Genomic DNA, 25,698 nt, shown 5'->3' with positions numbered 1-25,698 from the left:
AATAAATGCCTATTATTACCACTGCAACCTTTTATTAGCGGATCAGTGCATTGAAAGCCCATAATATTGAGGTAGCACAGTTGTGTGGGTCAGTACACGCGTCCCACTCGCATCATACAGTGGTGTCAGCATGCAGCATGTCTAATTAGTGTTGCTTGTGAAAGCAAAGCATAAATATTGTTATCTCACACCCAAAGGGCCTCTTGGTGCCCCTACGGGCCCCTGCCATGTCTCTGCTCAGACATTGCGGTGGGCTTTTTTGACTTTGGCTAGTGTATTGAAGGACTGTGGGGGGCTCCCAGGGGCCCAAAAGCGATGTGTTTTGTTTTGCATGCAAGGATTGCAAGCGTTATGTTTGTGAAAATCTGGCAGTGAGACTGCATTTTTATTTGTTGGGAGTAACAGTCAAAGACTTTATAATATCATGTATTAATGACTGAAAGTGCCATTGGTTTGAACAGACAAGACAGCAGAGGCACAGCACTAACACGACCAGCCTGTGTGCGGTGTGGACAGCAAGTGTTCACGTCCGTCCGATCGTTTGCTGAGTCAGGAGGCTCCCACTCGCGCTGCCGCGGGTCTTTCTTGTTTTACCCTATATTCTTATCTCATTGACCCATGAGCTTTGACGTTATGCTCAAGTGACGTCTGGTTACAGTGCTCACATCGTGCCATGCGTCCCGGGAAGCGCCGGATCCCTGTTTTCTGTGGAGTATGAACTTGTTTCTTCTAGCGCAGGATCCACTGGATCTTTTCTGCCTGGATGTGTGTTTTTATAGCCGGATCGTTGCGCACCTGACACTCTTTCACTTTTACAGCGCGTGTTTAATGAATGAACCGTTCGCTTTTTCATTCTGCTGACGGATTGTACCGTGTCCGACCTTCATTGCGGAAAAAAGCCGGAGACTGATGTGAAAACCCGCCGCTGAAGTACGTGCTCTACGAGCCTTGTTCCAGCGGACTGCTGTTGTGATCATGTAAGTATGCATATGATTCATGCTTTGCCATGACTGAAGCCCCAATAGCGCAAAATTGACAGTTATGCCACAGTACACTGAGGTAAATATCAATGCACTGTAACTGTTACTATGCATTGACATTTGCACGCATGCATAGGTTGCGTGTGCTATAATAATAACAACAGTTACTATGTATATAGAAAATGGTCGATAAATAGATTCTAAAAATGTGCACTATATGGATATAATACATGCATATATTAATGCACTATACCATGCAATAATAATATGAGCCATTTTGGGCTCATATGTTATTATTTGGCCCTGCATATTTTACCAATGAACCTGCTCATAAAAAAATTCTTTGTAATATTTTACCATAAAAATGTATTGTCTAATTGAATATATACTAAGTATTCTCATTAAATTGTTAATTTATACTTATCTTTTTTATCTTTAACATTATTGAACAGTTCAACTACTGTGGTTTTATATATATATATATATATATATACACTCTTTTCCCGTTCAAATTTATTGCACATTTTTATTTATTTTAATAATAATAATAATAATACTTGCAAAAACAATACATTTACCAGTATTTTACAGTTCCTCGCCGTATATGGTAAGCTGTGTGAGTATGCTACAGTAAAAACCTGTTAACTGTAAACCAATGTAGCATTTTTAGAGTTTCTTCTGTAAAAATCACAAACATTTTTAGAGTGTATGAGAGTTAGTGAATAACTGTGTGAATGCTAGGCTTTGTCTGCTTATATAAAGACAAACGTTTGTATTGTAATTTAAACCGCTGCAGGTCTATACACATAGTGGCCCTGGGTAGTGAGTGTCCTGGGGGCGTCGGCCCTGGCGATGAGACTGCCGGCCCGGGACAGGTCCAAAGTGGTTTGTTGTGGAGTTACCTGGGCCATGGAGCTCGGGAATTGGATCCAAACTCCATGACGCCATCAAGACATCCCCTGAACCCTGCGTTTATAGAGTACCAGTCAAGAGTATTCGGGGATGTCAGAGTGATGGTGCGGGATTGTCCCAGCTGGGTGAGTAACAGAGTGAATGAGAGAGGGATGATGGGATTCAAAAGCAGGATTAGGGTTTCTGCAGACTCTGGAAAGGGAGTTGTTTTCACAATGATTGGAGGACTAAGAGGAATTTAGCTACAGCAGTGATATCCATAAGCTGATTGGTGGAACAGATCCTGAGCTACTGAGATATGCCCTCTAAAACATCCCAGGTCATTTCATCCTTCGTTTTAATCGCAGGACCTTTTGGACAGTGACTGGGCAAGCGTGCGGAGCGTTCTGGAGCAGGCCGACATCGTGGTCATTAAGTACTCGGTCAACGACAAACTGGCCTTTCAGCAGGTCAGAAACGGCTATGCTCCAAGACTTCGCCCTCTTCTTCGACACTGGGGTCTTCCTGTGATTCTGGTAGCCATTGGGGCAAGACTAAATGGTGAGACGCGATTTGCTGTTTCTGTTTTGCTTTGCATTTGTTTAGTGTTCATTTAATTAATTTGTTCTATATTATGAAGTTCTAAAGAAAACTAAAAGATAGTCAGCCTTTGCAGTGCAGATGTGGAAGATAATGGACTTAATGGAAACAATTTAACTAAACTCTGGTTAAAAATTGGCATATGGTTTTGCTTATGGAATGTGAGCTTAAAGTCCCTGTAAAGTCAAAATTAAGTATGTGTTTTGAGTTTGTCACACCACAGAAAAATGTGTTATTAGTCACCCAGCCAAATTTGAATGATAAAAAAAGCCAGCAAGTACATAAAATAAGCTATCAAAATCTTGAAAAAATGAGCAGTAATCTCTGCTCTCAAACGCTGGGGGCGTGTCCGCTGGCTGCGCTGAAACCACGCCCACTCGCGGGAAAGCTGCCGTCGTCGACTCGCCTCACTCAACTCTACAGCCGGAATGGATGCTCGCACGGTGGGCACGCACTGCCGAATGGCACCAGTTGTCGGCGCGACGGGAGGATGAAGGCTGAGGCGGGAGTCGGTTCGGCCCCATTCACCAGTAACAGCGGATTATCAGTGAATCCCAGACAGTTATCTCCGACGAAAGTTTATAAAACTATCCAGTTTAAAATGATCACTTACAGAGGCGGGTTTTGGCGGTGATCCTCAGCTCTCCATCAAGGTGGCTCTTCACAAAATGAATCCACTTCTTCTTGATGTAATCGTTTTTCGGAAATTTAAACAAGGACACCGATCTGTTTTGTACGTGATCCAGTGATCGCATCCAGGTAGTACGCGTTTCCGTGACGAAGGCATAGCTAGTAGCTAGCAATCTGTAGGCTGTGTTACTAATAATAGTACTGACAGTAACTTGCGATTGAGCGGCAAACTGATGTGAATGTGCTCTATAATATTGTTAGGAGCGGCCAGCCTCAGTGGCCTCAGAGCGTCATCAAGTAGGGGCGTGTCCAGGAGCTCAAGGGCTCCAGTGCGTCATCGAGCCCTGTTTTAGCCCCGCCCAGAAAATCCGTAAAATATCAATGGTGAAAAACTGTTTAACGATCTAACTCCACAATTCAGTACTTCACAGTTCACAGTCTTTGTAATATGTTTTAGCAATACATTTCTAACATTTATAATGTGTTTAGAATTTTTTTTTGAAATTGCCTTTACAGGGACTTTAAGTAATGTAAGCAGAGCAAATAATGTCGAGCAGTAATGATGGTATGCATTTAAGCCTAATTACTTCATGTCAATCAAAGTATTAGACACTTAAATTGACTTTTAAACATGCCTAAAATGACAAAATGCAACATTCAATTCATTTAAATGGATGAAACATAGAAACACTGTGGTACTGTGATGTTGAACTGGTTATGCCTGCTACAGACTGTCCGATTTCGGCAATCCTATAAGATCATTACAAATCACACTGTACGGCGGGATCTAATAAACTTGGGTACGACATGCAAGTCAGTAGACGTAGGTGGTAGCAGCAAACACTGTGAGATGAGCATGCTAGATTTATGACACTGTCAGATAATTATCGCTGGCTATCTTTGGTTGCAAGGCCAAGACTGGGGCCATCTTTAAACCTCTCTCACTGTACGACCACAGAAATCCCCACAATTGGTCATCTTTCGTCTGGGACAGGCCAAAATCGTACAACCGAGTAAAACTTATCTTCAAAAGCAGCACAGCAGCAAATGAGAAGCTTCTGACTTCAAAGAAAAGGAATAAGTCTGATCGAGCTGAGATTTGGCACTCTTTTGATGTGCTGAGCACGGTTGCACCATGAGCGTTTGTTGAATATGCTCATAGCATAGGTAAACATTTATAGACTCATAGACTCAAAGCACTTAGACCACAGATTTGGCTCCATTCACTGTAGAAGTGGCGGCTCTCTGCTCACTGCATGACCTTTGAGATGTATAATTCAAGATCTGATTCCATCCAGCTACAACATTTATCCCGGAAGGATAATGGAGAAGGAACGAACACATTGCAAAAAGAGCCTGTAGCACAGGCTTTCTTAAACTGGGGTTCGCGAGTTGATGAAAAGCTAACAATTAATTAAGTAATACAAATTTTTTATTAAAATAAATAATTTAAAAATAAATATAAATAAAAACGCTTACTAAAATATAAATATTTTATTTTATTTTTTAAAAAAATATTTAGTTTACCTGCATGTCATGTGATTATTAACCAACATTTGAACCGTGAAATTACAGAAAAAATTACTTAGAGTAAATGTTTTAGGTCAAAGGAGCTCAGCCGACAAAACTGCTGTAAAGTTTTGCTTGTCAACTATATTTTTTATACTGTTAAGATAATGTGTGTTGCTTGCCCATGCAAATCTCGGTTTGATGCTAGGGTGTTGTCAGGGTGTTGATATGCAATTGCTAGGTTGTTTCTTACAAGTGGGGATCATACGTTCGATCACAAGAAAAGCAACAAGCATGTATGTATTACAAACAGTGCAGAATGAGTTATGCAGAAAGTTTAAAGGAATAGTTCACCCAAAAATGAAAGTTCTTTCATCATTTACTCACCGTCATGTCATTCTAAACCTGTATGACTTTTGTTTACAGGCACCCAAATAATCAGAAATTGAAAAGCCAAATTTCAGACGATCCAATTAAACTCAATATGAATGAAATTTCTAGGAGTGGTGTAGACCTGAAATAATCTGATCAACAGGGAAACAATTAAGCATTTAAACATGAATCTACAGTAACTATTTTCTTAATCGAATTTAAAAATAACTTGCATGCATGTGCAGTACCGTGATGCCTATATTTACAAACAAATGTTCAGGTCAGTGGATGAGACTGTATATTTACTAAATATTTGCTAAAAAGCCATTTTTCTTTTTAGATATGTCTTAGGCAAAAATCACAATTAGCTCACAGCAGCAATGGTGATATTCTCGCGGTTCTAAACGTAGCGCCTGCACATGTGCTGAAGTTTTGTTCTAAATACATGTAAATTAATGCAAATTTGCACTGTACACTGTAAAAAAAAAAAGGTTGCTGCCTTAAATTTTTAAGTACAATCAACTTGGACGTTTAAGTCATTTCAACTTAAATTACATTAAACTGACTTAAAAGATGAGTTGAATCTTGTATAACTTATAAAACAAGTTTACTTCAAATAAACTTATTTTGATGAGATAAAGCTATGTAAAAACATACTGTATGTTGTCATAACTTATTGATCATATCATTTTTTACAGTAAATAAGTGAATCGGATTGCAACATTTGGGTTCAAAACAGAACTTTCAGAATTTGAAATCGGGTTGGATTTATTCTGATTGGTGAAAATTAGTGCATCTAAACTTACTAGGGGGAACCAACATACTATGGGGAACCCAAAAGGAGATATTTGAAAAATACAATGAAAGACAGTTATTCAGAACCCAATGACTTTCATAATATCTTCTTTTGAGTTCCACTGAAGAAATAAAGCCATGCAGGCTTGGAACGACATGAGTTGAGTAAATAATATCAGAATTTAAATTTTTGGGTGAACTATACCTTTAGGACTTACACTTAGTGGTTTGTTTATTTCTAATATAAGTATGAGCAATAGTAATATTGATGCTAATGAATTCATGTCATGATAACCGTGCTGTATTTCCTTTTGCTCGGTACTGGAGAGACCCAAGGCAAAATGAAAGTGTAAACATGGTCAAAACATGCTCACGCATACTCGCACAGTACATCTTTTTCCATTTCTCTGACGGGGGTTTATTAGCTACAGTGATTCATACCTCTTCCTTCCCGTGCTCTGCTCACGTCTTTTTCTTCCACTCTTCCATTCTCACTCAATCTATCTCTCTCTCCATTTAGCTGTCTTTTCTTTCTATCATTTTACTGGCTCTTCTTTTCCCCGAGGCATTCACCCTACTGGCCAGCCAACTCCTCCTAACACACACACACACACACACACACACACTTTATCCAGCTATCCTGCTCTCTCATTCTGTCACTGCCACTCTCTCTCCACCCGTCCCCACAAACACATGATGGTTAAATTTACGCTGGTATAAACTTGAGCTGGCATGCATTGTTACGTAATAAAGACTCTGATTCCATCTCTCCATATGTCTGCCAGTTGACATGGCTCTGAATGTTATGTAGTCTCTGCCAGTACGAATCTAGATGTTTGCCTGCTTTATTTGGCCCCTTGCTCTACAAATGTCATTTGTGCTGTGCCTCAGTAATGCGTTTGCATATGCATATATCACGTTTTTATTGTGTATCTTCCACAGATGAAGGCCCGCCGTGCACATGTCCTCTGTGTGCGTCCGACTGGAGCAGCTGTGTGCCCCACAGTGAAGGGCTCCAGCTGTCCAGGGACCTGGGGGCCACTTACCTGGAGCTGCCCTCTCTAAACAACTTTTTTGTGGGTCGTTACTTTGGCAGTGTGGTAAGTGTCTCTTTCTCTCTTAATCATTGTTAAAAAGTCTCATTAGTATGCAGAGGAACTACTTGAGGTTTAGTGGTTCCGGGCTAGTAACCATAAGGTTGGACGTTCAAACCTAGTAAGGGGTAATTTAAAAAGTCCATGCCTGGGGTGAAACATAAAACCCATCCATCTCCACAAAGACCTTGAGCCCCGGTTGCTCCAGGGGGACTGTAATAAGTGTACTGTAAGTCATTTTGGATAAAAGCTTCTGCTAAATGGCTAATTAGAATTTATATTTTGAGAGCGTTTAAGGTTTCTCGTCAGTATCTATCACGTGCAATAAGGAGGCATTCATTTTCTCATGTAAACCCAAGCAAAACATGTTTATAGAAATGTTCTTACAATGGAAGTCTAAGGGGCAAGACATTCCGGAAAGAACCCTTAAAGGCACAATATGTAAGATTTTTGGATTAAAATATCCAAAAACCACTAGAACAATGTTACATATTTTGTTGAATTGTGTACATACATTATCACAAATGTTTCCAACAATGTTTAAATCCAGAGAAATCAGCAATTTAAACCAGTGTAACGCCCGTGTCATTGTGTCGCTTGTCAATAACAAATCTGCGCAATTTAATTGTAGTAACAGTAATACAGTTTTTTTTTCTGACATACAATACATTATAAAATGAACTGTACGCCGTTTAGAAACACATCACCCAGCTTGTATTAATAAGATATTCTAATATCAATCTAGCTGACTGCAATATGCAACAAGTGTCTCACACTTGAATTTAAGTGATCAAACATAACTGTAACAAAGTTCAGGGAAGAAGGAGGCAGGCGTTAAAGGTGAACTAAGTAACTTTTTTACCTTAACCGAACAGCTTTGGAGTCGTTGTAATGTTTATATTACTGATTTTGTGTTGAATGGCGGTCGTCTCGCACCCCCCTGGTGCCTGTGAGCCGCAAAACCACCCTTGCAACTTTGGGCCGGCGGGCCGCCGGCCTCAGTGTTAGGAAGTATCGTGTGATATCAGGTCTCGCGAGGTAACGAATTGCTTTACGCCAAAAAACAGATCTGATAAAATTCTGATAAAATGAGCATCAAACAGAAATAACCCGGCGCCGTATACATGTGGTGTTGCGTTGGGCGCACATACAATACAGACTGCCGACAGATAAACAGGGCGCGCGCAGCTGTTAAAGGGGCCATACCTTATTTCCACTCGTTACAGCGTCCATCTTACTGAACAGGTACCGGTGTACAGGGGGAGGGGATCCGGCCGTGAGTGCGAGCCATCTTTGCGCGAGTGCTATTCACGACAGTACAAGTACTCCACAGCGACTCTAGGGGTCGCTGTTTGACAAAAACGGAATTCCTACATCCAACAACAATACGAAAGGACCGGCAGCAGCCGACTTTTCGTGTGGTCTTAACAGAACAAAAAGTTGGTTTTAGACTTCCTCTGTAAGTGCAAAACTGTAAATGTGATTTTTGTTCATTTTTATATATTGACTGCTGAAAAATATTTTCTGTGTTGGTAATTGAGTCACAGATGCTATATTGAACATGTATGAAATCCTGAATTTTTTTATTGATGTTCTATGCATTTAAAATGTCAGCAATATCTATTTACACTGTAAACTCCATGAAGCACTTTTCAGATAATTTACCCATAATGCACATAGCACTCCTATTTAACATCTATCGCTAATCTATCACTATTTTTGCACATAGTGTAAAAACAATCTACTTGGTGCAAACTGTATCTACCACTATTCATACTCAATGCACAAAGCAGCTAACAAAAAACGTTCAAAATTAGTAACTTTAAAGTACTAATATTCACCTTTTATGGGTAGATAAGGTACAAAGTTGTCCTTTTAAAGGTACTGCCTCATCGACAAGCTGTTATATCCCTAACGGTAAATTTTGGCACTTTTTTTGACAGTCCACTTAATCTAAATAGCCACAAATATCCCATGATATTAGTCTTGGTGTGATTGTGGTATATTTTGATGTTATTTACATGACCTTTGTATCTTCACACAGCTGGAATACTTCATGATTCAGTGTCTGAAGCAGAAAGCCAAAGAGCGGCCAGACAAACGGCGAGGTCACAGGCTCAACGAGCCCCGCCCCCCTCATTTGGACCAGCCAGGTTAGTGGCTGCTGAGATTTTTCCTCATTATTATGTACATTATGTGTCTAGTGTTTGTACTTAAAGTCGACCTCCCATTTTACTAAAGGATATTTAGGCATCTTTCGACTTTTCTGTTTCCCTTCGAACCTGCATAATTTTGGCTAATCTCACTATTGACGACTTGCAATTTGCTGGGCATTTTATCTTAATCTCTGCAAACCACTCGGCCAGCACAATACGCACAAAATGGCAATATTCATCAGTAACTGAGTCAATGTACTCGTCTGCCATTTAGATATAGGTTTGTTTGCTGAAGGCTAGTAGCATTCTGCACAAGATGAGCATTGCTACCAGCACTGACACTTAGAAAGAGAAGCCAAGGCTTTCTGTAGTGTGCTGGTGTGGCTCCAGCACCACTTAGGCTCTTTTTATAGAGCACAGCACATAAAATATGAAGGGTATTGAATGTTGGGAAACCATTGGTGTGGCCTCAAATGAATGGTTATGGACGAGTGCATAAAACTATAGCGGTAATGTATAAAAAATGTGCCTATAATACAGACATGATGAATAAACAACATCTGTTTGTTATACTTGTTGTGTTTCTTTTTAATGCCTGGTGTTAATGTGCCCTTCCCTCATTTGGGATTTGCTTTCACGTTACTTTTCCTGTCGCTCCCGTCTTATTACAGTTTCCCTTACTCATCCCGTCTTCTCTGCTTTGCTTGTCTCATCATTCTTTTTCTCCACCTTGTTTCCATCACACTCAAAAATTCCTTACCCATCATCCTCCTCTGCTTAGCTCACCTTGTTTCTCCCTCTCTTTCAACTATTCCAACTATCTTAATCTCGCTCACATCCTTTTGTGCTTCCAACAGTTCCCTACAGGAAACAATTATCACAAATTAGATCTTTTTAATATCTCAGTTCATTCTCCTAGACAGCATTCAAATTCATTTGAGCAGCTGTGAGCAATATTGAACACGTACAAGGATGCATACTTTGAAAATGCATTGGAAATAGAGGTTTAGCATACTTGTTTCAACATACTATGATTTGGAATTTAAGAATATAATTTTGAATTCTGATTCGAATGCAAGCAAGTAGAATTAAAAAAAGAAAAAAATTAAGTACACTTGAGATATTATGCAGTCCGAGCATCTTTAGCATACTTATGTCAACACACTATGATTTTTATCTCAATTGTTTCTCAGACATCACTGAGATTAAATGGAGAGCAAATGGAAGACTGTTGGTTAATTTACCTACTTTTAAGATTTTTCTCTTGAGAAAAAGACCCCAGCAATCTTATATATTACCGTTCAAAAAATTTGAAGGAAATTAATACTTTTATTCACCAAGGAAGCATTGATCAAAAGTGACAGTAAAGATATTTATAAATTTGTTGCAAAAGATTTTTCAACATTTTTTATTTCAATTTGAACTTTCTATTCATCAAAGAATCCTGAAAAAATGTATCTTGCTTTCCACAAAAATATTAAGTAGCACAACCGTTTTCGACATTGATAATAATTAGAAAGGTTTCTTGAGCAGCAAATCAGCATAGTAGAATGATTTCTGAAGGATCATGTGACACTGAAGACTGGAGTAATGCACACAGTGGTTTTAAAGTGCATTTTAAAAGGTATTCGAATAGAAAACAGTCATTTTAAATTGTAATCATATTTCACAATATTACAGTTTTACTGTATTGTTGATCAAACAAATGCAGCCAAGACACTAAAGTCTGCAATCAGAAGTCAGAGATTTCACTTTGAACTCATTTCTCATCTACTTAGCCTATACTGCATGTCAACAGCTGTCTCATTTGTGTCTATTTTAAGGTATTTAAGGAGAAACATTTGAGATCTGAAGTTGGTATATGAATGAATCCAACTAACATTTAATCTCCAGAGCTATGAAAGAGCAACATCTGTGCAATAAAGCTGTTCTATAATGTCTTCCAGCGCGTCTTCCCCCGGTGAGAGTGGAGGAGTCCAGCTTCTCTCAGGACCTGCAGTGGCTGCTGGAACGCGGCGTTCAGTTCGCAGACGTGGCGTTCTACGCTGGGGACGCTGGGAAGGAGCTGGGCTGGGCACACGCGTCTGTTCTGTGTGCCATCAGCCCATACTTCAGACAGCTGTTGGTGGGACGGCAAGCCTGGGAAAGGCCCATCTCGCGCTGCACCTGTAGGGAAAGAGATGGCCCCCCCCACTCGCTTTTGTCCACCTGGGATGGAGGCGTAGATGATCTACCCAGAGCTGACGGGCACCCCCCTGGACACCTCTCACGGCTGGTTGTGAAGGACCCGCTGCTGTGTTTATGCCTGTGGGAGACGTTAATGTTTCTTTACAGAGGTGAGAGAGAACATGCACTGCTTGCAATATTACGGCTGGTGTTGTTCAAGGCAACTGCTGTTAGATAAAGGTTGCAATATATTGACGTTTAGACACTCAAAAAAAAGGTTTAACCCTTTACACATTTTAATTAATTGTAAAATTCCATCAAATTGAATTGAATAATTATTACATATTATTCATATTATGAATGAACAATAAAAAAGAAAAACTATGTTATGATGAACTATATGCTTTTCTCCATTGACTTTCTGAGTTGTTTAAAGCATTTCTAAGGATGCTGATTTCCAGAAGGCAATGAGATGTCTCCGAGATCTGGCGAACGGGAACATGGTTCATGTAATATTAGTAACACATTATTAGCTGTTTGAAAACATAATTACTGTTATGTGTCCGACGCTGTAGAGAGCGATACATAAAACGCATTTCCATTCTGGCACATCGACTTGTAGACAAGCTTGTATGGGTGAGTGGAGGCGGGGCTCATTTGCATATTCGTGAATTCACGTGTAAATGAAGCAAGGGTGTAGACTCACATTCAAGCTATTTTAAGGCATAAATAAATATGCCATTTTGGTGATCAGATATGAGTTTTAAGGGATACAATTATTGACTACAGGGGGACTTTAATCTTAAAAAAACAAGTTCTGCATAAATCGCATAAAATAAATGGTCCAATCCCTTGTTCCATTAAGATTTATACAAAATGTTTTAAGCTCTAGTTTTTTTACTCATTTAATTCTTAATTCATAATGTGAATAATTATGTAAGGATTATTCAATTCAATTTGATGTAATTTTACTATTAGATGAAATGTGTAAATCTTGCAAAAATTTTAAATTCATATTCATATTCAAAAAAACAGATGATATCTCTTTCTCAGTACTCAGCTGTTTCTGTTAGACGAAAATGAGATTAAATGGAGAGCTCAGATTTTCTTGAAAAATACACTAGTAATAATCAATATGAATGTGAATATTTTAAATCAATTTTAAATATATATTTTTTAGAGAACCTAATTCTCTTGAACTATGAAAAAAACACTAATAATCATATATATATATATATATATTTTTTTTTTTTTTAGAGAACCTATTCTCCTGAGCTATGAAAGGGCTCATTTCCTCTGGGAACAGCTTTTATTGCTGGTGTGCCGATGGCGTTTCTTTTTCCATGTTCAATCCTGTCACAACTGTAAATATGAAGCGAGATCAGCATTATTGAAGGAAACAGTTTGAAAATGCTTCCTCGCTTCTGCTGGTTTAGGCGACATAATTGAGTTACGGTTGGAATTTTCTCTCCCTTTCTCTGGCTTATCTCTTCAGCTCTGCAATTGTGCTTTCTTTTGTGTTTGAAAAAGAATGATTTTTATAGGATTGTTTCAATATTAAAATGGCTTTAGTTTGGAGGCTGTCTGTTTGTGTCTAAAGCCTGTCTGATTTATAGTTCTCTACACGTGCCTGTATGAAGGCAGTCCGCTCTATGAGACCCTGGAGCTGTGGGGCTGATTATCATGGTTGGGAGGACAGAGAGATCTGTGTGTTTGTGTGTGTGCGCTTGTTTTTCTGCTTATGTGTGTGTGTGTGTGTGTGTACATGCAGATGAGGAAAATGAAAGAGAGAACCAGAAGATGATCATAAGTATGTACACTCAGCAAAAAAAGAAATGTCTTCTCACTTTTTAACTGCTTTTTTCCCAGCAAATTTCTTAAAATGTGTGAATATTTGTATGAACATAAAAAGATTCAACAGCTGAGACAGTTCTCATGCCTCCTGCAGCAGGTCTATGGCATGTTCACACAGGTGACCAGGGATCCTGGGCATCTTTCTCCTGGTGTTGTTCAGAGTCAGTGGAAAGGGATCTAGTGTCCTAAGTTATTGTTACTGTGACTTTTATTGTCTCCCGCCTGTAAACTGTTAGTGTCTTGAAGACTGTTTCACAGGTGCATGTGCAATAATTGTTTATGGTTCATTTAAACAAGCATGAAAAACATTGTTTAAACCCTTTCCTATAAAGATATTTAAAGTTTATTTGGATTTTACATAATTATCTTTAATATACAGTATTGCGAAAAAAGGGACGTTTCTTTTCTTGCTGAGTTTATGTGCCTCTATAGAATGTTTTGAGTTTATGGTTATGGTCAAAAATATTGCTGAGAACAGGCGCGCTCAACTCCCAAACCGTTTATGGGTTATAAAGAAGTTATCAAATAAAGATGAAAAACCGCACTCTCTAGTTATATCTCATATATTTAATACCATGTCCACACAGACTCGTTTCAGGCTAAACCATCATCAGTGCGTGTCAAAAATATGCCAAATTTTATTGGACCATTAAGATTTGTTGCTTTGTGACATTATTTCCTTGACAATTAAGTACATTTTTCTCCCAAATTCCCATTACAAACAAAAAATCAAAATAAATAAATGTTAAATAACCCAACATTAAAAATAAATAATAATAAAAAATTGTTTAAATAAAATTTTGACTGTTTTTGGAACATTAAGATTTTTACCATTGTGACAATGTTTCAATGACAATTAAGCACATTTTCATTCCAAATTCTCATTACCGTAATGCAAAAAAAAAAAAAGCCTTTATTTTACCCCAAAATCAACAGAAAACCTTTAGCATTGTGACAATTTTTTTATGACAATTAAGTACATTTTCCTAAGAAATTCTCCTTACCACAATGCAATAAGTAATTCAATACATTTTAAATTGTAAAAATGTATATTCCTGCCTTAATTTATTAAATTATATTTATCTAATTTACAGTACAAAATCTAATGACATACCACTCAGAATAGTGGAAATAACACAACAATTAAAAAATAAAGGTCATTACAGATTCATGAGGATTGCACTAAGTATTTTTTTGTTTATCCTGGCTGCTATATGGCAAATGTTTAATCTTCATATATATATACATAAATGTATGGTGTATACTGTACATATATTACTGACACCTAGTGGTATAAATACAGCATCACGCAAAAGCAAATGTTTTCAGTTACTGATGCTGTTGTAGAAATGTGCTTTTCACAGTCAGCCATGTTTAATTTATTCTGTGAGCTGAACTGTCTGAAAATAAGGAGGTTACCAAGATAAAGCAAGTAGGATTCAGCTGGTCATGTGATCTCAACATGGCTGCCTCCAGGAGGCGATGCACTCCATGTGAAAACTGCTTTTTTTTTAGGCCATCTCATGTAATTTTAAACAAGTACTGTTAATTTCGCTACGTTTAAAACTTTTGAATGAGGGGAAATCACTTTTAAATGTCATGAAAATAATGTCACAGAGCATTTTCTATATTTTTTCTTTTGAATTTGGGCTGAAGTGAGTTCTGGACGTTTCTGAGGTGTGTTCTGGATGTTTTCGTGACATTCACCCAAATACACAATTGTGATTCTATGCTCGTATAAGCCTGCCACAAAAATGCATTCCTCATAAGCCGGGAATATTACCTCCTGTTCACCGTTCTTTGGAACCTCTGATGCAAAATGGAGGCTGGAAGGATGGACATGCATCTCAATCAGGAGGCTTTAACAGTTCAGGAAACAGGAATGGATATTATAGACTCATTTATCAGAGTGAGGCCATGCTCAGAAGGTGAGAAGGTGATGCTCATACTGATGAGACCATGCTGATATATCGTGTGATTTTGCAGAGGCCATTTTCATCCCTTGAGCCAAGGACGGTCGTTACACTAACAGAAATGATGCACAGAAATTCATTGTGCATGGTTTCTTTCGGACCAAATCCCGCTCAGTCCGTCTAGACAGATTTACGAATAAGGCTGGGCTAATATTACCTAAGCTCAGCTGTGATGGATGAAAATGTGTATGTGATAGAACCGTGGTCTTCACTGTGAAATAACAGTTACTATAACAAGTTAAATATTGGTTTAATTTTCTTAGCTGTCACCAAGAAGAAGAAAAAACATCTTTCACAATTTAGTTATTATGTAAAACAGCTGTACCACCACCTTATGTGTTGCCTGCTATAGTATATCGAGAAGAGAAGGCTCTGACAGCCTTGTTTTTAAAGTTGTGACTGAATTCACCAGCCCTGAGAGGTTGAACTATTAGTGAAAGTCCAGCAGATCTGAGCAGCCAGTGTAAAAGGTCGAGATTCAGCCGGACAGCCAGTTAAATGCACGTGCGAGCAGGATGCGTTCATGGGTCAGTGCTTGTTGGTGATGGTGATGTGTATTCTTCGCAGGGGCCTGGGAATGGGAATACCTGGAGGAAGCCATCGCTGAAAAACTGAAGAACCCTTTGGCCGTGGCCCAGCTGATGGACAGGATACGCTCATTCGTTGGGAGAGAAAAGGTATCACTCTGACAGACAGGAGGCTGATTGGATCTATAGAGCTGAGGCTGCATCCGAAATCACATACTCTCTTGAGTAGGTAATTATTTTAAATAAGTACTTTGCAAGCGCTAAAAAAGTATGTTCTATGTAGTATGAATGCGTTTAGTATGAATGAGATCCGGACGTACTACGTGTTGTCATTATCATGTGACCTACCAGTGTCAGTTAAGTCGCTTCACTGGCATTTACAAATTCTCTTGCGAAAAAAAGTAGTAGTAGGTCATCCGTATACTTTTATCCGGGTACTGTGAATTTGGACATACTTTTTTTTTGTCACATACTGTTTTTCGCCTACTATATAGAAGGGAAGTATATGATTTCGGATGCAGTCTGAGTTTTTGTTTCGCTGGCTGATACAAGACTCAAGACTTTATACTGACACCTTTTGGTGTGGTTGCAGCACTGAGTTTCTACCAATGCCAGAGATTGCCTGTTCTGGGATTTTATTATTCATTTTTTATTTATTTATTATTATTCACATATAAATTTATTCTGTAACCAAAAGTGTCCAAAAATAAGTGTGTTACTGAGATAAATTAGCATTTGTTAATACATTATAAATAATAATTATATTCAAATATAATGTATATTATTAGAGGTGGGTGATATGACCAAATCAACTGTAAATACAATACACTGGATAGTTTTCATTGCATGAATTAATTAAATATACATTTATTCTTTTTTAAAGCTACTGAAGTATTCAGTCGAGATCAATGTGCAATTTTCTTTTTCTTTAGTTGTTTGATTAACATGACATTTCTAATTTATTTTTGTTAATTTGTGTTTTATATATACATCCATAAATCGTTTAAAAAGAACTGCATTTATTAAAAATAGAAATCTTAACTAGCAATATTAAACTTTACTATTACTTTTGATCAATTTGATACCTTTGATGAATAAAAGTATTAATTTCTTTCAAAAAAAGAAAAGATAAAAAACTGACCCCAAACTTTTGAACGGTAGTGTATATTGTTACAAAAGAAAGCAGCATAATTGTTTCCAAAAGTGATAATAAATCAGCATATTAGAATGATTTCTGAAGCATCATGTGACACTGAAGCCTGGAGTAATGATGCTGAAAATTCAGCTTTGATCACAGGAATAAATGATATTTTATATTATATTCAAATAGAAGACCCTTATTTTAAATTATAATAATATTTCACAATATTACAGTTTTTTTTTTTTTTATCAAATCAATGCAGGCTTGATGAGCATAAGAGACTTTTTTCAAAAACATTAAAAATAGTAATGTTTCCAAACTTTTGACCAGTACTACTGCAGGTATGATTTTTTATCTTTTTTAATCTTCATTGCTACTTCTAGCACATTTACGGCATTTGTATAAAATCTACAATTACAAATGCCATAAATGTAATAGCAGGAAGATTGTTTATTATTACAGTTTCCATTTTTTAAAATATCACACCTGCAGTTGGTGTTACTACAGTAAATCCATTGTGAATTTTTCCAAGGATTTGCACGGCAAACCTGGTTTCTCAATAATAAATGTTCAAGGTACTAACAGTATTCATCGCCTCAAACTGTGCACTGCAGTGTCGATTCGTTCTGGTTGCAGGCCCCCAGGGACACACCCACATCCCGCTCTCAACAAGGTCCTTTGACATTGGGAAGCCTCTTCAATTCCCCTCTGTACTCTGATGTCATCTTCATGGTCCAAGGCAAGAGTCAATGCTAGCCCTGCATGTGCATGGACATGTAAACACACCATTATCATTTTTATGCTATTTACACACTACAATAGTAGTTATTAATATTTTTAAATGGCTTTTATAGTTTTATTTTAGTTTGAGTCATTTTAGTACTTGCTAAGACAACATTTCTAATGATTTTTAATAGTTTTAAATTTAGTTTTAGTTCACAAAAACAACCCTGAAACACACACACAGGCACACACAATGGCACATTGATTCTGAGTTTAAAGTGGTCCTGTAAGTACAAGAGAAGGGCTTGTGTGTGTCAGAGCGCCTCTGTAATGCTGTGAGTGTGCTTCTGTGCGTGTGTTTTTAGGAAGCGTGCTGCCAGCGCACAGAGCCGTACTTGTGGCCCGCTGCGATGTTATGGCTGCCATGTTTAGTGGGAAGTACGCAGAGGCACGAAGTCGCGTGGTGCCAATCCACGGAGTTTCGTCTGATACCTTCCTAGCTTTCCTGGAGTACCTCTACACTGACACCTGCTGTCCAGGTAAGGATGTGCTTTTCAAGACAAAGGGATAACAATGCAAATAGACCTTATTCAGAGCAGCGCCATGACAGGTATGAAAGCGAGGCTGTGAGGAAAAGACTTGCCGTGTTTTCAATGGCATCTGCTGTAGAAAGCTCCTAGATCACTTATCATTTTCCACAGCTCATATTGTCGGGAGTTTTGTCTACGGAAATGTCTTAGAAATATATTTTTGAAGTGTTTCGTCAGCAGAACAATCCAACAACCCACGGAAGACACGCATGTCTATCCCTCACAGCCTCGCTTTTATTCCTGTTGAAAATCAAAGATGACGCTGCTGTGAATAAGGTCTGTTGCCATCAATTACTCACCCTCATGTCCTTCTAAACCTGTATGACTTTCTTTCTTCTGTTAAACACAAAAGATCTTATGAAGAATGTTTCTGCTTTTGTACACACAATTAAAGTCAGTGGAGTCCAGAACAATACTGGGCCCCATTGACTTACATTGTATGGACATTAAACAACACTTGAGAAAAAAGATGGAAACAAAGACTGAGCTTGATTGACAGTGGGCGAATATGAGCCGAGGTTGATGGATGGATGGATGGTGTGTGTGTTCAGCCAGTGTGTTGCAGGCCATGGCCGTGCTCGTGTGCGCAGAGATGTACCAGGTGAAACGACTGCAGCACCTGTGTGAGGTATGCGTCTGCGCGTATCTTCAGAACATGCCCAGTCGAGAGCTGGTGTCTACGGGCATCAGCGTGATTCGCTTACTGAAGAAAGCAAAGGTGGGTCAAAGGGGTGTGTTTGATTAAAGGTTTCGCTCATTTGCTTTGAGTGCTTTGGATCCGTAATATCACTATAAAAGTACAACTATGTATGGAAGAAAAATGAACATTACTGGGATGTTATAAAGGCCACGTTCACACAGCAGCAGAATACAGTTGTCAGTGCATTCAGTATTTGAGTCCTTAATACGTTCACAGTTATTTACGGTAGGCTATAATCACAACCGCATTCTATAACCAAACTCACACAAGTACATTTCCAGGACTCACAACCGCATTCTTGGAAATTACCTGCGCTGTGTGAACGGAACCACACTGGGCAACTAGTAGTCTGTCACGTCATACAGCGCTGGGCTGCACAAATGTGTGTCAGCCATGTGTTGTTGGTTTGGATGTGTGGTTTTGCTTTCGGTAACTTACAGCGATGGAGATATGAGGGTTTTAGATCCAGTCAACATAGCCTCTCCCATCAGTTTTGTGTTTTATGTGCGACTCAAATGCTCCACTCTCCACTAGATATAAACATGGTTAACCCTCACGTTCTCCTCGTTTCCTGTTTACACTCGTGGCGTTTGAACAATTCTAGAGGGATTTTTTAATATACAAATTATTTTTTCTTCTCATCTATATGTTTATGCTGTGTTTTGATCGATATGAATTACTTTTTTACCTATTTACTGTACAATTCCTATTCCTAACTATTAGCATGCATATGAAAAATGACATATTTATGAAAAACAAAAACACTGTAATGATCAAAATTAAATATGAGTTGTTTCTGGAGATTTATCTAGGTGTTAGATGCAGAATTCTGCTATCTGCTGGTTAGAGAAAAATCTGTAGGAAACACAGTTTTAGAAAAAAGTGTATTAACCATATACATCCACAGCAGAGGCCCATTTGAGATCCATTCATTTTTCTGGATGTGGCTAACTGCTCGTAAAACACATGTTGTCGTATATATTTTGTGAATATACATTTAAACATTATAAAATACATTAAATCAGTATTTCTGTCAAAGTTTAGAAATTGTTATTGTTGTTTAAAGTGTCTTGTTTTTGCAATAATTCCATATAAGTTGCCACTAAAAGATAAGACTTGATTGTAAGCACATATTATTTCAATAATTCAACTGTATAAAAAATAATAATTTTTAAAAGTAAATACAACCAACAAAAAAATAGCAATAAGCAGTGAACACCTGTGTTTGTGTGTGCGCACGTGTTTGTGTGATCATGTTCATTCCACATTGCATTTGTGCTCTAGTACCAGGCCTTCATTTATATTTGGATATTTTCAGATTTATGCTGGATTTATTTTTTTGACAAATGAAAAACTTTTTTTTTCCCGCGTTTCCCATTCATTTTTAATTGGGCCAAACGAGTGTGACTTTTTTTTTACTCCCCTTCAGAACAACCAAATCAAGCCCAGGTTTGTGTGTGTGTGTGTGTGTGTGTGTGTAGATAGATAATCTTGAAAAAGTCACACAATTTTATGGAACTGAGATGAAAGCAAACCATGTTTTTTTAACTAAGGAAAAGTCCAATGCAACTGAATGTAAATTGAGGGTCAAGAACAATGCAACATGGGATATAATATGGGCAATGTGTTTCTACCAGTGTAGCCTATTTTATTTGTAATAGTATTATTTAGGGTACGTTTACACAACGATATATGCTTAAAACAGAGAAGTTTTCCGCGTACAGGCGACACCATTGTCAAAACGATCCCCATTCACATGGATCCGCGAAAACTACTAAAAACATTATTCTGCTGCCAGGCCATTAGATGGCGATGAAACACTATAGATAGAACACACATGTGCATGACATCATCGTCTTCAGAGATTCGCGTTTTTGTTGTTTACACGGAGACCGTTTTCAAAAATTTGCACCAACCCATTTTCAAAAGTTTATATTATTTATATTCCATGCACCCAGAACGCCGTTGTCATGTAAATGAACGACCAAAACGCATAAAAAGTTTTACATTTTTAGTTGAGATTGGTGTCGTGTAAACAGCCCCTTATATTGTATTTTTAACATATTTTTAAATTAGCTTTTATTTTTGTATTTTCAGTTTTCTTTAGAATTTTTTTCTTTTTTTCTAATTGATGTGCTTTTGTCAGGTTTTTTTTATATTAATACACGTAATTTGTTTTTATTTCAATAATTTTTTTGTGCTTCAGCTTAAACTTATTTCAAATAGCTTTCTAAATGGTCAATTTTTCATCTAAGGGTACACTACAACGATGTACTAAAAACGGAACTTTTTTTGCGACAACGTTGTCAAAACAACCCCAGTTCACACGGATCTGCGAAAACTATTAAAAACGCTGTATTATGCATGCCAGGCCAGTAGTTGGCGATGTCACTTTCTAAAGAAACACTAAGCACCTATAGACTGAACACATAACGTCACCATTTTCACAAATTCACGTTTTTGTAATTTATATGGCGATGATAACTGTATCATTTTTAAAAACCTGTTTTCAAAAGTTTGTTTTCAAGTTTAAAAAATGCTAGGTCATTGGGTTTTCCAAAAATTGGTCATTTGGTTTTGCTTACAAATTTGCAAAGAAATTATATTTTTATGGTAGTTTGACATTTGAAAAATACCTTCTGTGATACTTCCAACTTGTTTGTTAGTTAACATTCTATCTGCTCTTTTGCCACTCTCTGTCATCACAGTGTCACAACGCGGACCAACTATATGTCTGGCTCCTCCATTTCATCGCTAATAACTACCTGATCTTCAGCCACAAGCCTGACTTCCTGGAGCTATCAGGTGAGCCGTCCGCTTGACCACCTGGAAAGGATGTTTAAGCGCATTAGAATACAAGCACACACAATTATCTCTGACTGCTACAAAAACCAGTTACCAGCGCCCCGAACAGCTGGTGCTGCAGACAAGCCCATGCAAATCACGACCGGCTTCTGTCAAAAGCTTTATTAAGAAACACTAAGAGCAAATGTAAGGTCACTTTTGAAACGAATGAATCATTTTCACACCCTATTAGTACATCCTGCCCTTCCACATGCACTTGGCAAATAAATAAAACAGTGTCACCTCATGAATGGTGTATAGATTTGTGAGTCAATGAATACAACAAGCAAGCAGTGACAGGAAAAGTTTTATTTTCATCACGCTCCCTTTAGGGTTATAAAGCAACCTTATAATTTCCTCATGCATTATCTAGTGAGAAACTCATATAGATATTATAGAGGCAATTACATTGTCAGCCTACATTACAATTGAAGTGAAAGATAAAGAGAAATCTGGTGGACGGATATAACGCTCCGTTTAAATGCTTTGAAGGGGTGGGTTGCAGCCAGGAGATGTTGTCGCAATACTTTCTTAGTCCCGGTGATGCTTTTTTTGCCAGACGAGGAGCGTGAGCAGGTGGAACGTCTGCGCTGGCCCTCCAGAGGTTACCTACAGGAGCTCAGCGAGTACCAGCAACGCAGGCGGCAGGTCCGCAAGTCTCGCTGCAGCATCATGTGACCCCTTCTTGACGCCCTACGGACCGGAAGGGAGGGCGAAAAACAGAGGATGCAAGATTCATTTACATGCAGGATAAAAGAGACCTATGTTTGACCTCTGGTGGATTCTGATATACTGTATTTACACATGAACTTTGACCACTGAGCCTGTGATATAAAGCGGACAGCTGTGAACTCTCACTGGATTTGAGTGGATCCTGTGTGACGATGTCATATAGAGCCCTTCTACGTGGATACTGTACCTTCTGTACAAACGATTACACCTGATTGGTGCAATAAACTTCCTCTGCGATGGATTAAAACGTATTAAACAGGGTAGGGTCAACCTTATAGTCTCTCCAGAGATTGATATTTCACTCTCATGGTCAGCCATGTTTTGTCATGGTGAGATTTCTTTCTTTATGAATTCAGTGGTTACTCCGGCAATATGACTTGAAAAAACTTCAAATATTTAAGTTATCTCTGATTTGAATTTGATGCAACTATTTTTGTAACATGTACATCTGAGATTTTTATTTCAACTAATAACATACGAAGTACGCATCCAGCATGTGGATCGCCTGTTAGTGCAGTTGGTGTGGTCAACGTAGAGCCGATTCTGGCTGTCTTTAGTCTAGTCCAGTTTTGTTGACCATCATCTCATGCTGAATAAAGACATTTTAGAAGGATGTGTGTTTGTTCTTAGTGTTTGTGACTTAAATCTAAACCTGTGGTTCTCAACGGATGGATTGCGACCCAAAAATGGGTCATATGTCTGTTCTGATATGGTTGGTGATGATGGGGGAAAACAATGCTACTGTAGATGAAAGCTATGTATGCATGGTAAAAGACAGGGTTATTAAAAATATGAATAGTAACTATAATCTCAATGATATTACAATAACACTGGAGCCAAATTGCATTTAAATTAGAGGACAAATATGTTTTGTATTGACTGTGATATGTTTTGTTAAATGAAATTACTTAACGCGTCGCTGAGAGAAAAGGCAGTTTTTGAAAAAAACAAAAACATTTTTGTGTGTACGATACACAATTTTGCCACTGTCTGTGGCCACTTCACGTCCAATGTAAAATGCGGGCCCTGAAGCAAAACCAGTTGAGAACCACTGGTGTAATTGTGCTGTATATAATATTTACAATATTTCATAAAGAAGGACTGTGAAGTATACCCTCACTGCAGAGATCCGATAGCCTGCAACATGCCTTTCAGTTCTCCAGAACGGTCAAGACTTTCGACATCACTTCCTCCTCCAATACACTTCTCCCCTATGAAGACTCGAGGAACCTACACATATTGTACATGGAAAAAAAGCCTAGGTCTAAATAAACTTAATAAATGACAATGGAAATTAATCAAACATATAAATACTCATAAAGTTGTATTAAATACGTTATGTATTAAATAATATCTACAATGATCATGATTCATGGCCACGCGTGCAGGTCATGCTTGGTGACTCAGCTAAAAATTCGCTAATTAAAAAAAAAAGGTTTATTTAAAGTTACTTAAAGAGTCGCACATTACACTTTTTAGTCAATGTAATGTGGGCTGTTACGGTCTTATAACAAAAAATGTTCCATTGTAAAGTACTCACGGTGCGCGCCCCCGTGATCTGTTGCAGACAGTCTTGAATGCTGCCCATGTCACTGCGTCCGCTGATATCGATCAACTCCAAATGTCCACCTTTGAATTTATACTTTGACAAAACATCCTTCGCGAGTACGCAGTAAGGACAGGACGGCTTCAAAAACACAACTACTTTGTCACCCTTAATTTGAGCTCTAACAAATTCTGCCATTGTTCTTTACGTAACTAGCACAGCTTTTCATCACGAGTCAGCCTAGTGAAACAGAAACGAATCTTCCTTTGTTTACACCCTTAAAGGGTAGGGCGGGATTAAAGTTAACCACTCCTTGATAAAAAAAAAAAAAAGCCAATTTGTTGGAGGGAGCCACTATGGTGTTTGTTAAAGAATCCGGGTTCTGAAACGAATCCTTTAGAAAACGAATAGTTTTATTTCACTTTTGTTCACGGATGTCTCTTTGAACTGTGTGACCGCATTCCTGACTTTCACAGAACCAAATAGGATTCGACTGTGGACTGTGTAATTTAATCGGTTGGGTATATGTAAGGAATAATTGACGACGGGACTATTCCACTTTTTTGTGGAGAAATATATTTATTTATTATTCAGATTGAAGAGTTGGAAAGAAAACATATTTATAGGAACATTTGAGCAGTTTCAAGATGATTCATGTTATGCAGAGAAAATGATTCATTGTTTTAATCATGACACAGCCATAAAACATAAGGTTGGAGAAGCTGTTTTGAGTAAGTACTCACGACTGCTAAAAAAAGTACGTTCTAAATAGTATGCATGTAGTGTGTAATCTGGACGTACACCATGTGTTGTCATTATCATGTGACCTGCTACCAGCATCAGTTGTGTCCCTTCACGGCCATTCACAAATCATCTCCTGTGGCCTCATGGGATAGTAAAGTGTCCATCATATGCACACTTCAGAATCTCACCAGAAGGTGGTAATCCCATAGACAATAAAGGGTAAACTTTTTGCCTACTGTTTTGTCAGTACTGTGAATTCAAACATCCTTTGTCACATACTGTTTTTTGCCTATAGTAGGGAAGTATGCAATTTCGGATGCAGCATATAGCTTACTATTCCACTTTATTTGTGAATGGTCACTTGTAGGCCACATTATGACGACAACATGGCGATTGTAGTACGTCTGGATTACATTCATACTACACACATGTATAGAACATATTTTTCAGCGCTCGCAAAGGACCTAAAGGAAGCCCTAGTATGCGATTCTGTATTCAGACACTGTAGCCAGCGGCTGGCATAAAGATCTAGCCTGCAGAACGAGTCATTGAATGAGAACAGATTCATAAGATTCAAGTCACTAGGAGGAATTAAATGTCTACCAGAACATTTTTCAATTACATCACAAAATGTTCAATATTTTGAACAAAATTGAATAAAAAGCACAAAAAAGATATGAAGATATCTATACACTTGAATTATCCTGATCTGGTCCTGTTAAAACCAGATAGATGATCGCAAAACATACACATTTAACATCTTTCAATTGGTTAGTTTAGATCTTTGATGCACGGGGGTTTTAATAAGCAACTGTTCCAAACCAATGCTGTGGAAACACAGAGTGATATGCATTCATGGGTGAAAAAATAAAATAAATCAAGGCAGCAGATATGTTGTCAAGTTCACATTTTATTGAACTGATTTAATATATTTTAGGTGGACAGGTCAGGAATTCTTACAGTCTGAAACAACCCCCATTCCACCTTTAAAACAAGAGATGACAGTGTTATGAGATTCTTGGCTTATTATCCAACATTAACATCTCTCTTTAGTGGTGTCAGAGGCACAGTCTCTTCAAAAGGGAAAGAATACAGGTGTTGGTCTCACACACACACACACCACCAAATACT

At 38.1% G+C, this 25,698-nt stretch overlaps 2 protein-coding genes across 2 annotated transcripts; one reads left to right on the top strand and one right to left on the bottom strand.

Moving 5' to 3' along the window:
* Positions 1-441: 441 nt before the first annotated feature.
* Positions 442-22,223, top strand: rhobtb3 (Rho related BTB domain containing 3). Its single transcript, XM_056258387.1, has 12 exons — positions 442-977; positions 1,777-2,017; positions 2,240-2,432; positions 6,720-6,877; positions 8,916-9,024; positions 10,974-11,363; positions 15,588-15,697; positions 17,325-17,427; positions 17,777-17,950; positions 18,553-18,719; positions 21,410-21,506; positions 22,105-22,223. Coding segments are annotated over exons 1-12 (1,863 nt in total). The 5' UTR covers positions 442-975.
* glrx (glutaredoxin (thioltransferase)) lies at positions 21,837-24,084 on the bottom strand. The gene is made up of 3 exons (XM_056258386.1): positions 23,818-24,084; positions 23,392-23,507; positions 21,837-22,238 (listed from the first exon to the last, which is right to left on the bottom strand). Exons 1-2 carry the CDS (start codon positions 24,019-24,021, stop codon positions 23,394-23,396), a joined length of 318 nt encoding a protein of 105 aa, XP_056114361.1. The 5' UTR covers positions 24,022-24,084; the 3' UTR covers positions 21,837-22,238; positions 23,392-23,393.
* Between the last annotated feature and the right edge of the window lie 1,614 nt (positions 24,085-25,698).

The sequence above is a fragment of the Rhinichthys klamathensis genome, unplaced genomic scaffold (assembly GCF_029890125.1).
Source record: "Rhinichthys klamathensis goyatoka isolate OS25496 unplaced genomic scaffold, OSU_Roscu_1.1 h1tg000150l_1, whole genome shotgun sequence".
Taxonomy (NCBI): domain Eukaryota; kingdom Metazoa; phylum Chordata; class Actinopteri; order Cypriniformes; family Leuciscidae; genus Rhinichthys; species Rhinichthys klamathensis.
The sequence above is the reverse complement of the archived record's forward strand: the minus strand, read 5'-3'. Positions and strand labels throughout refer to the sequence as shown.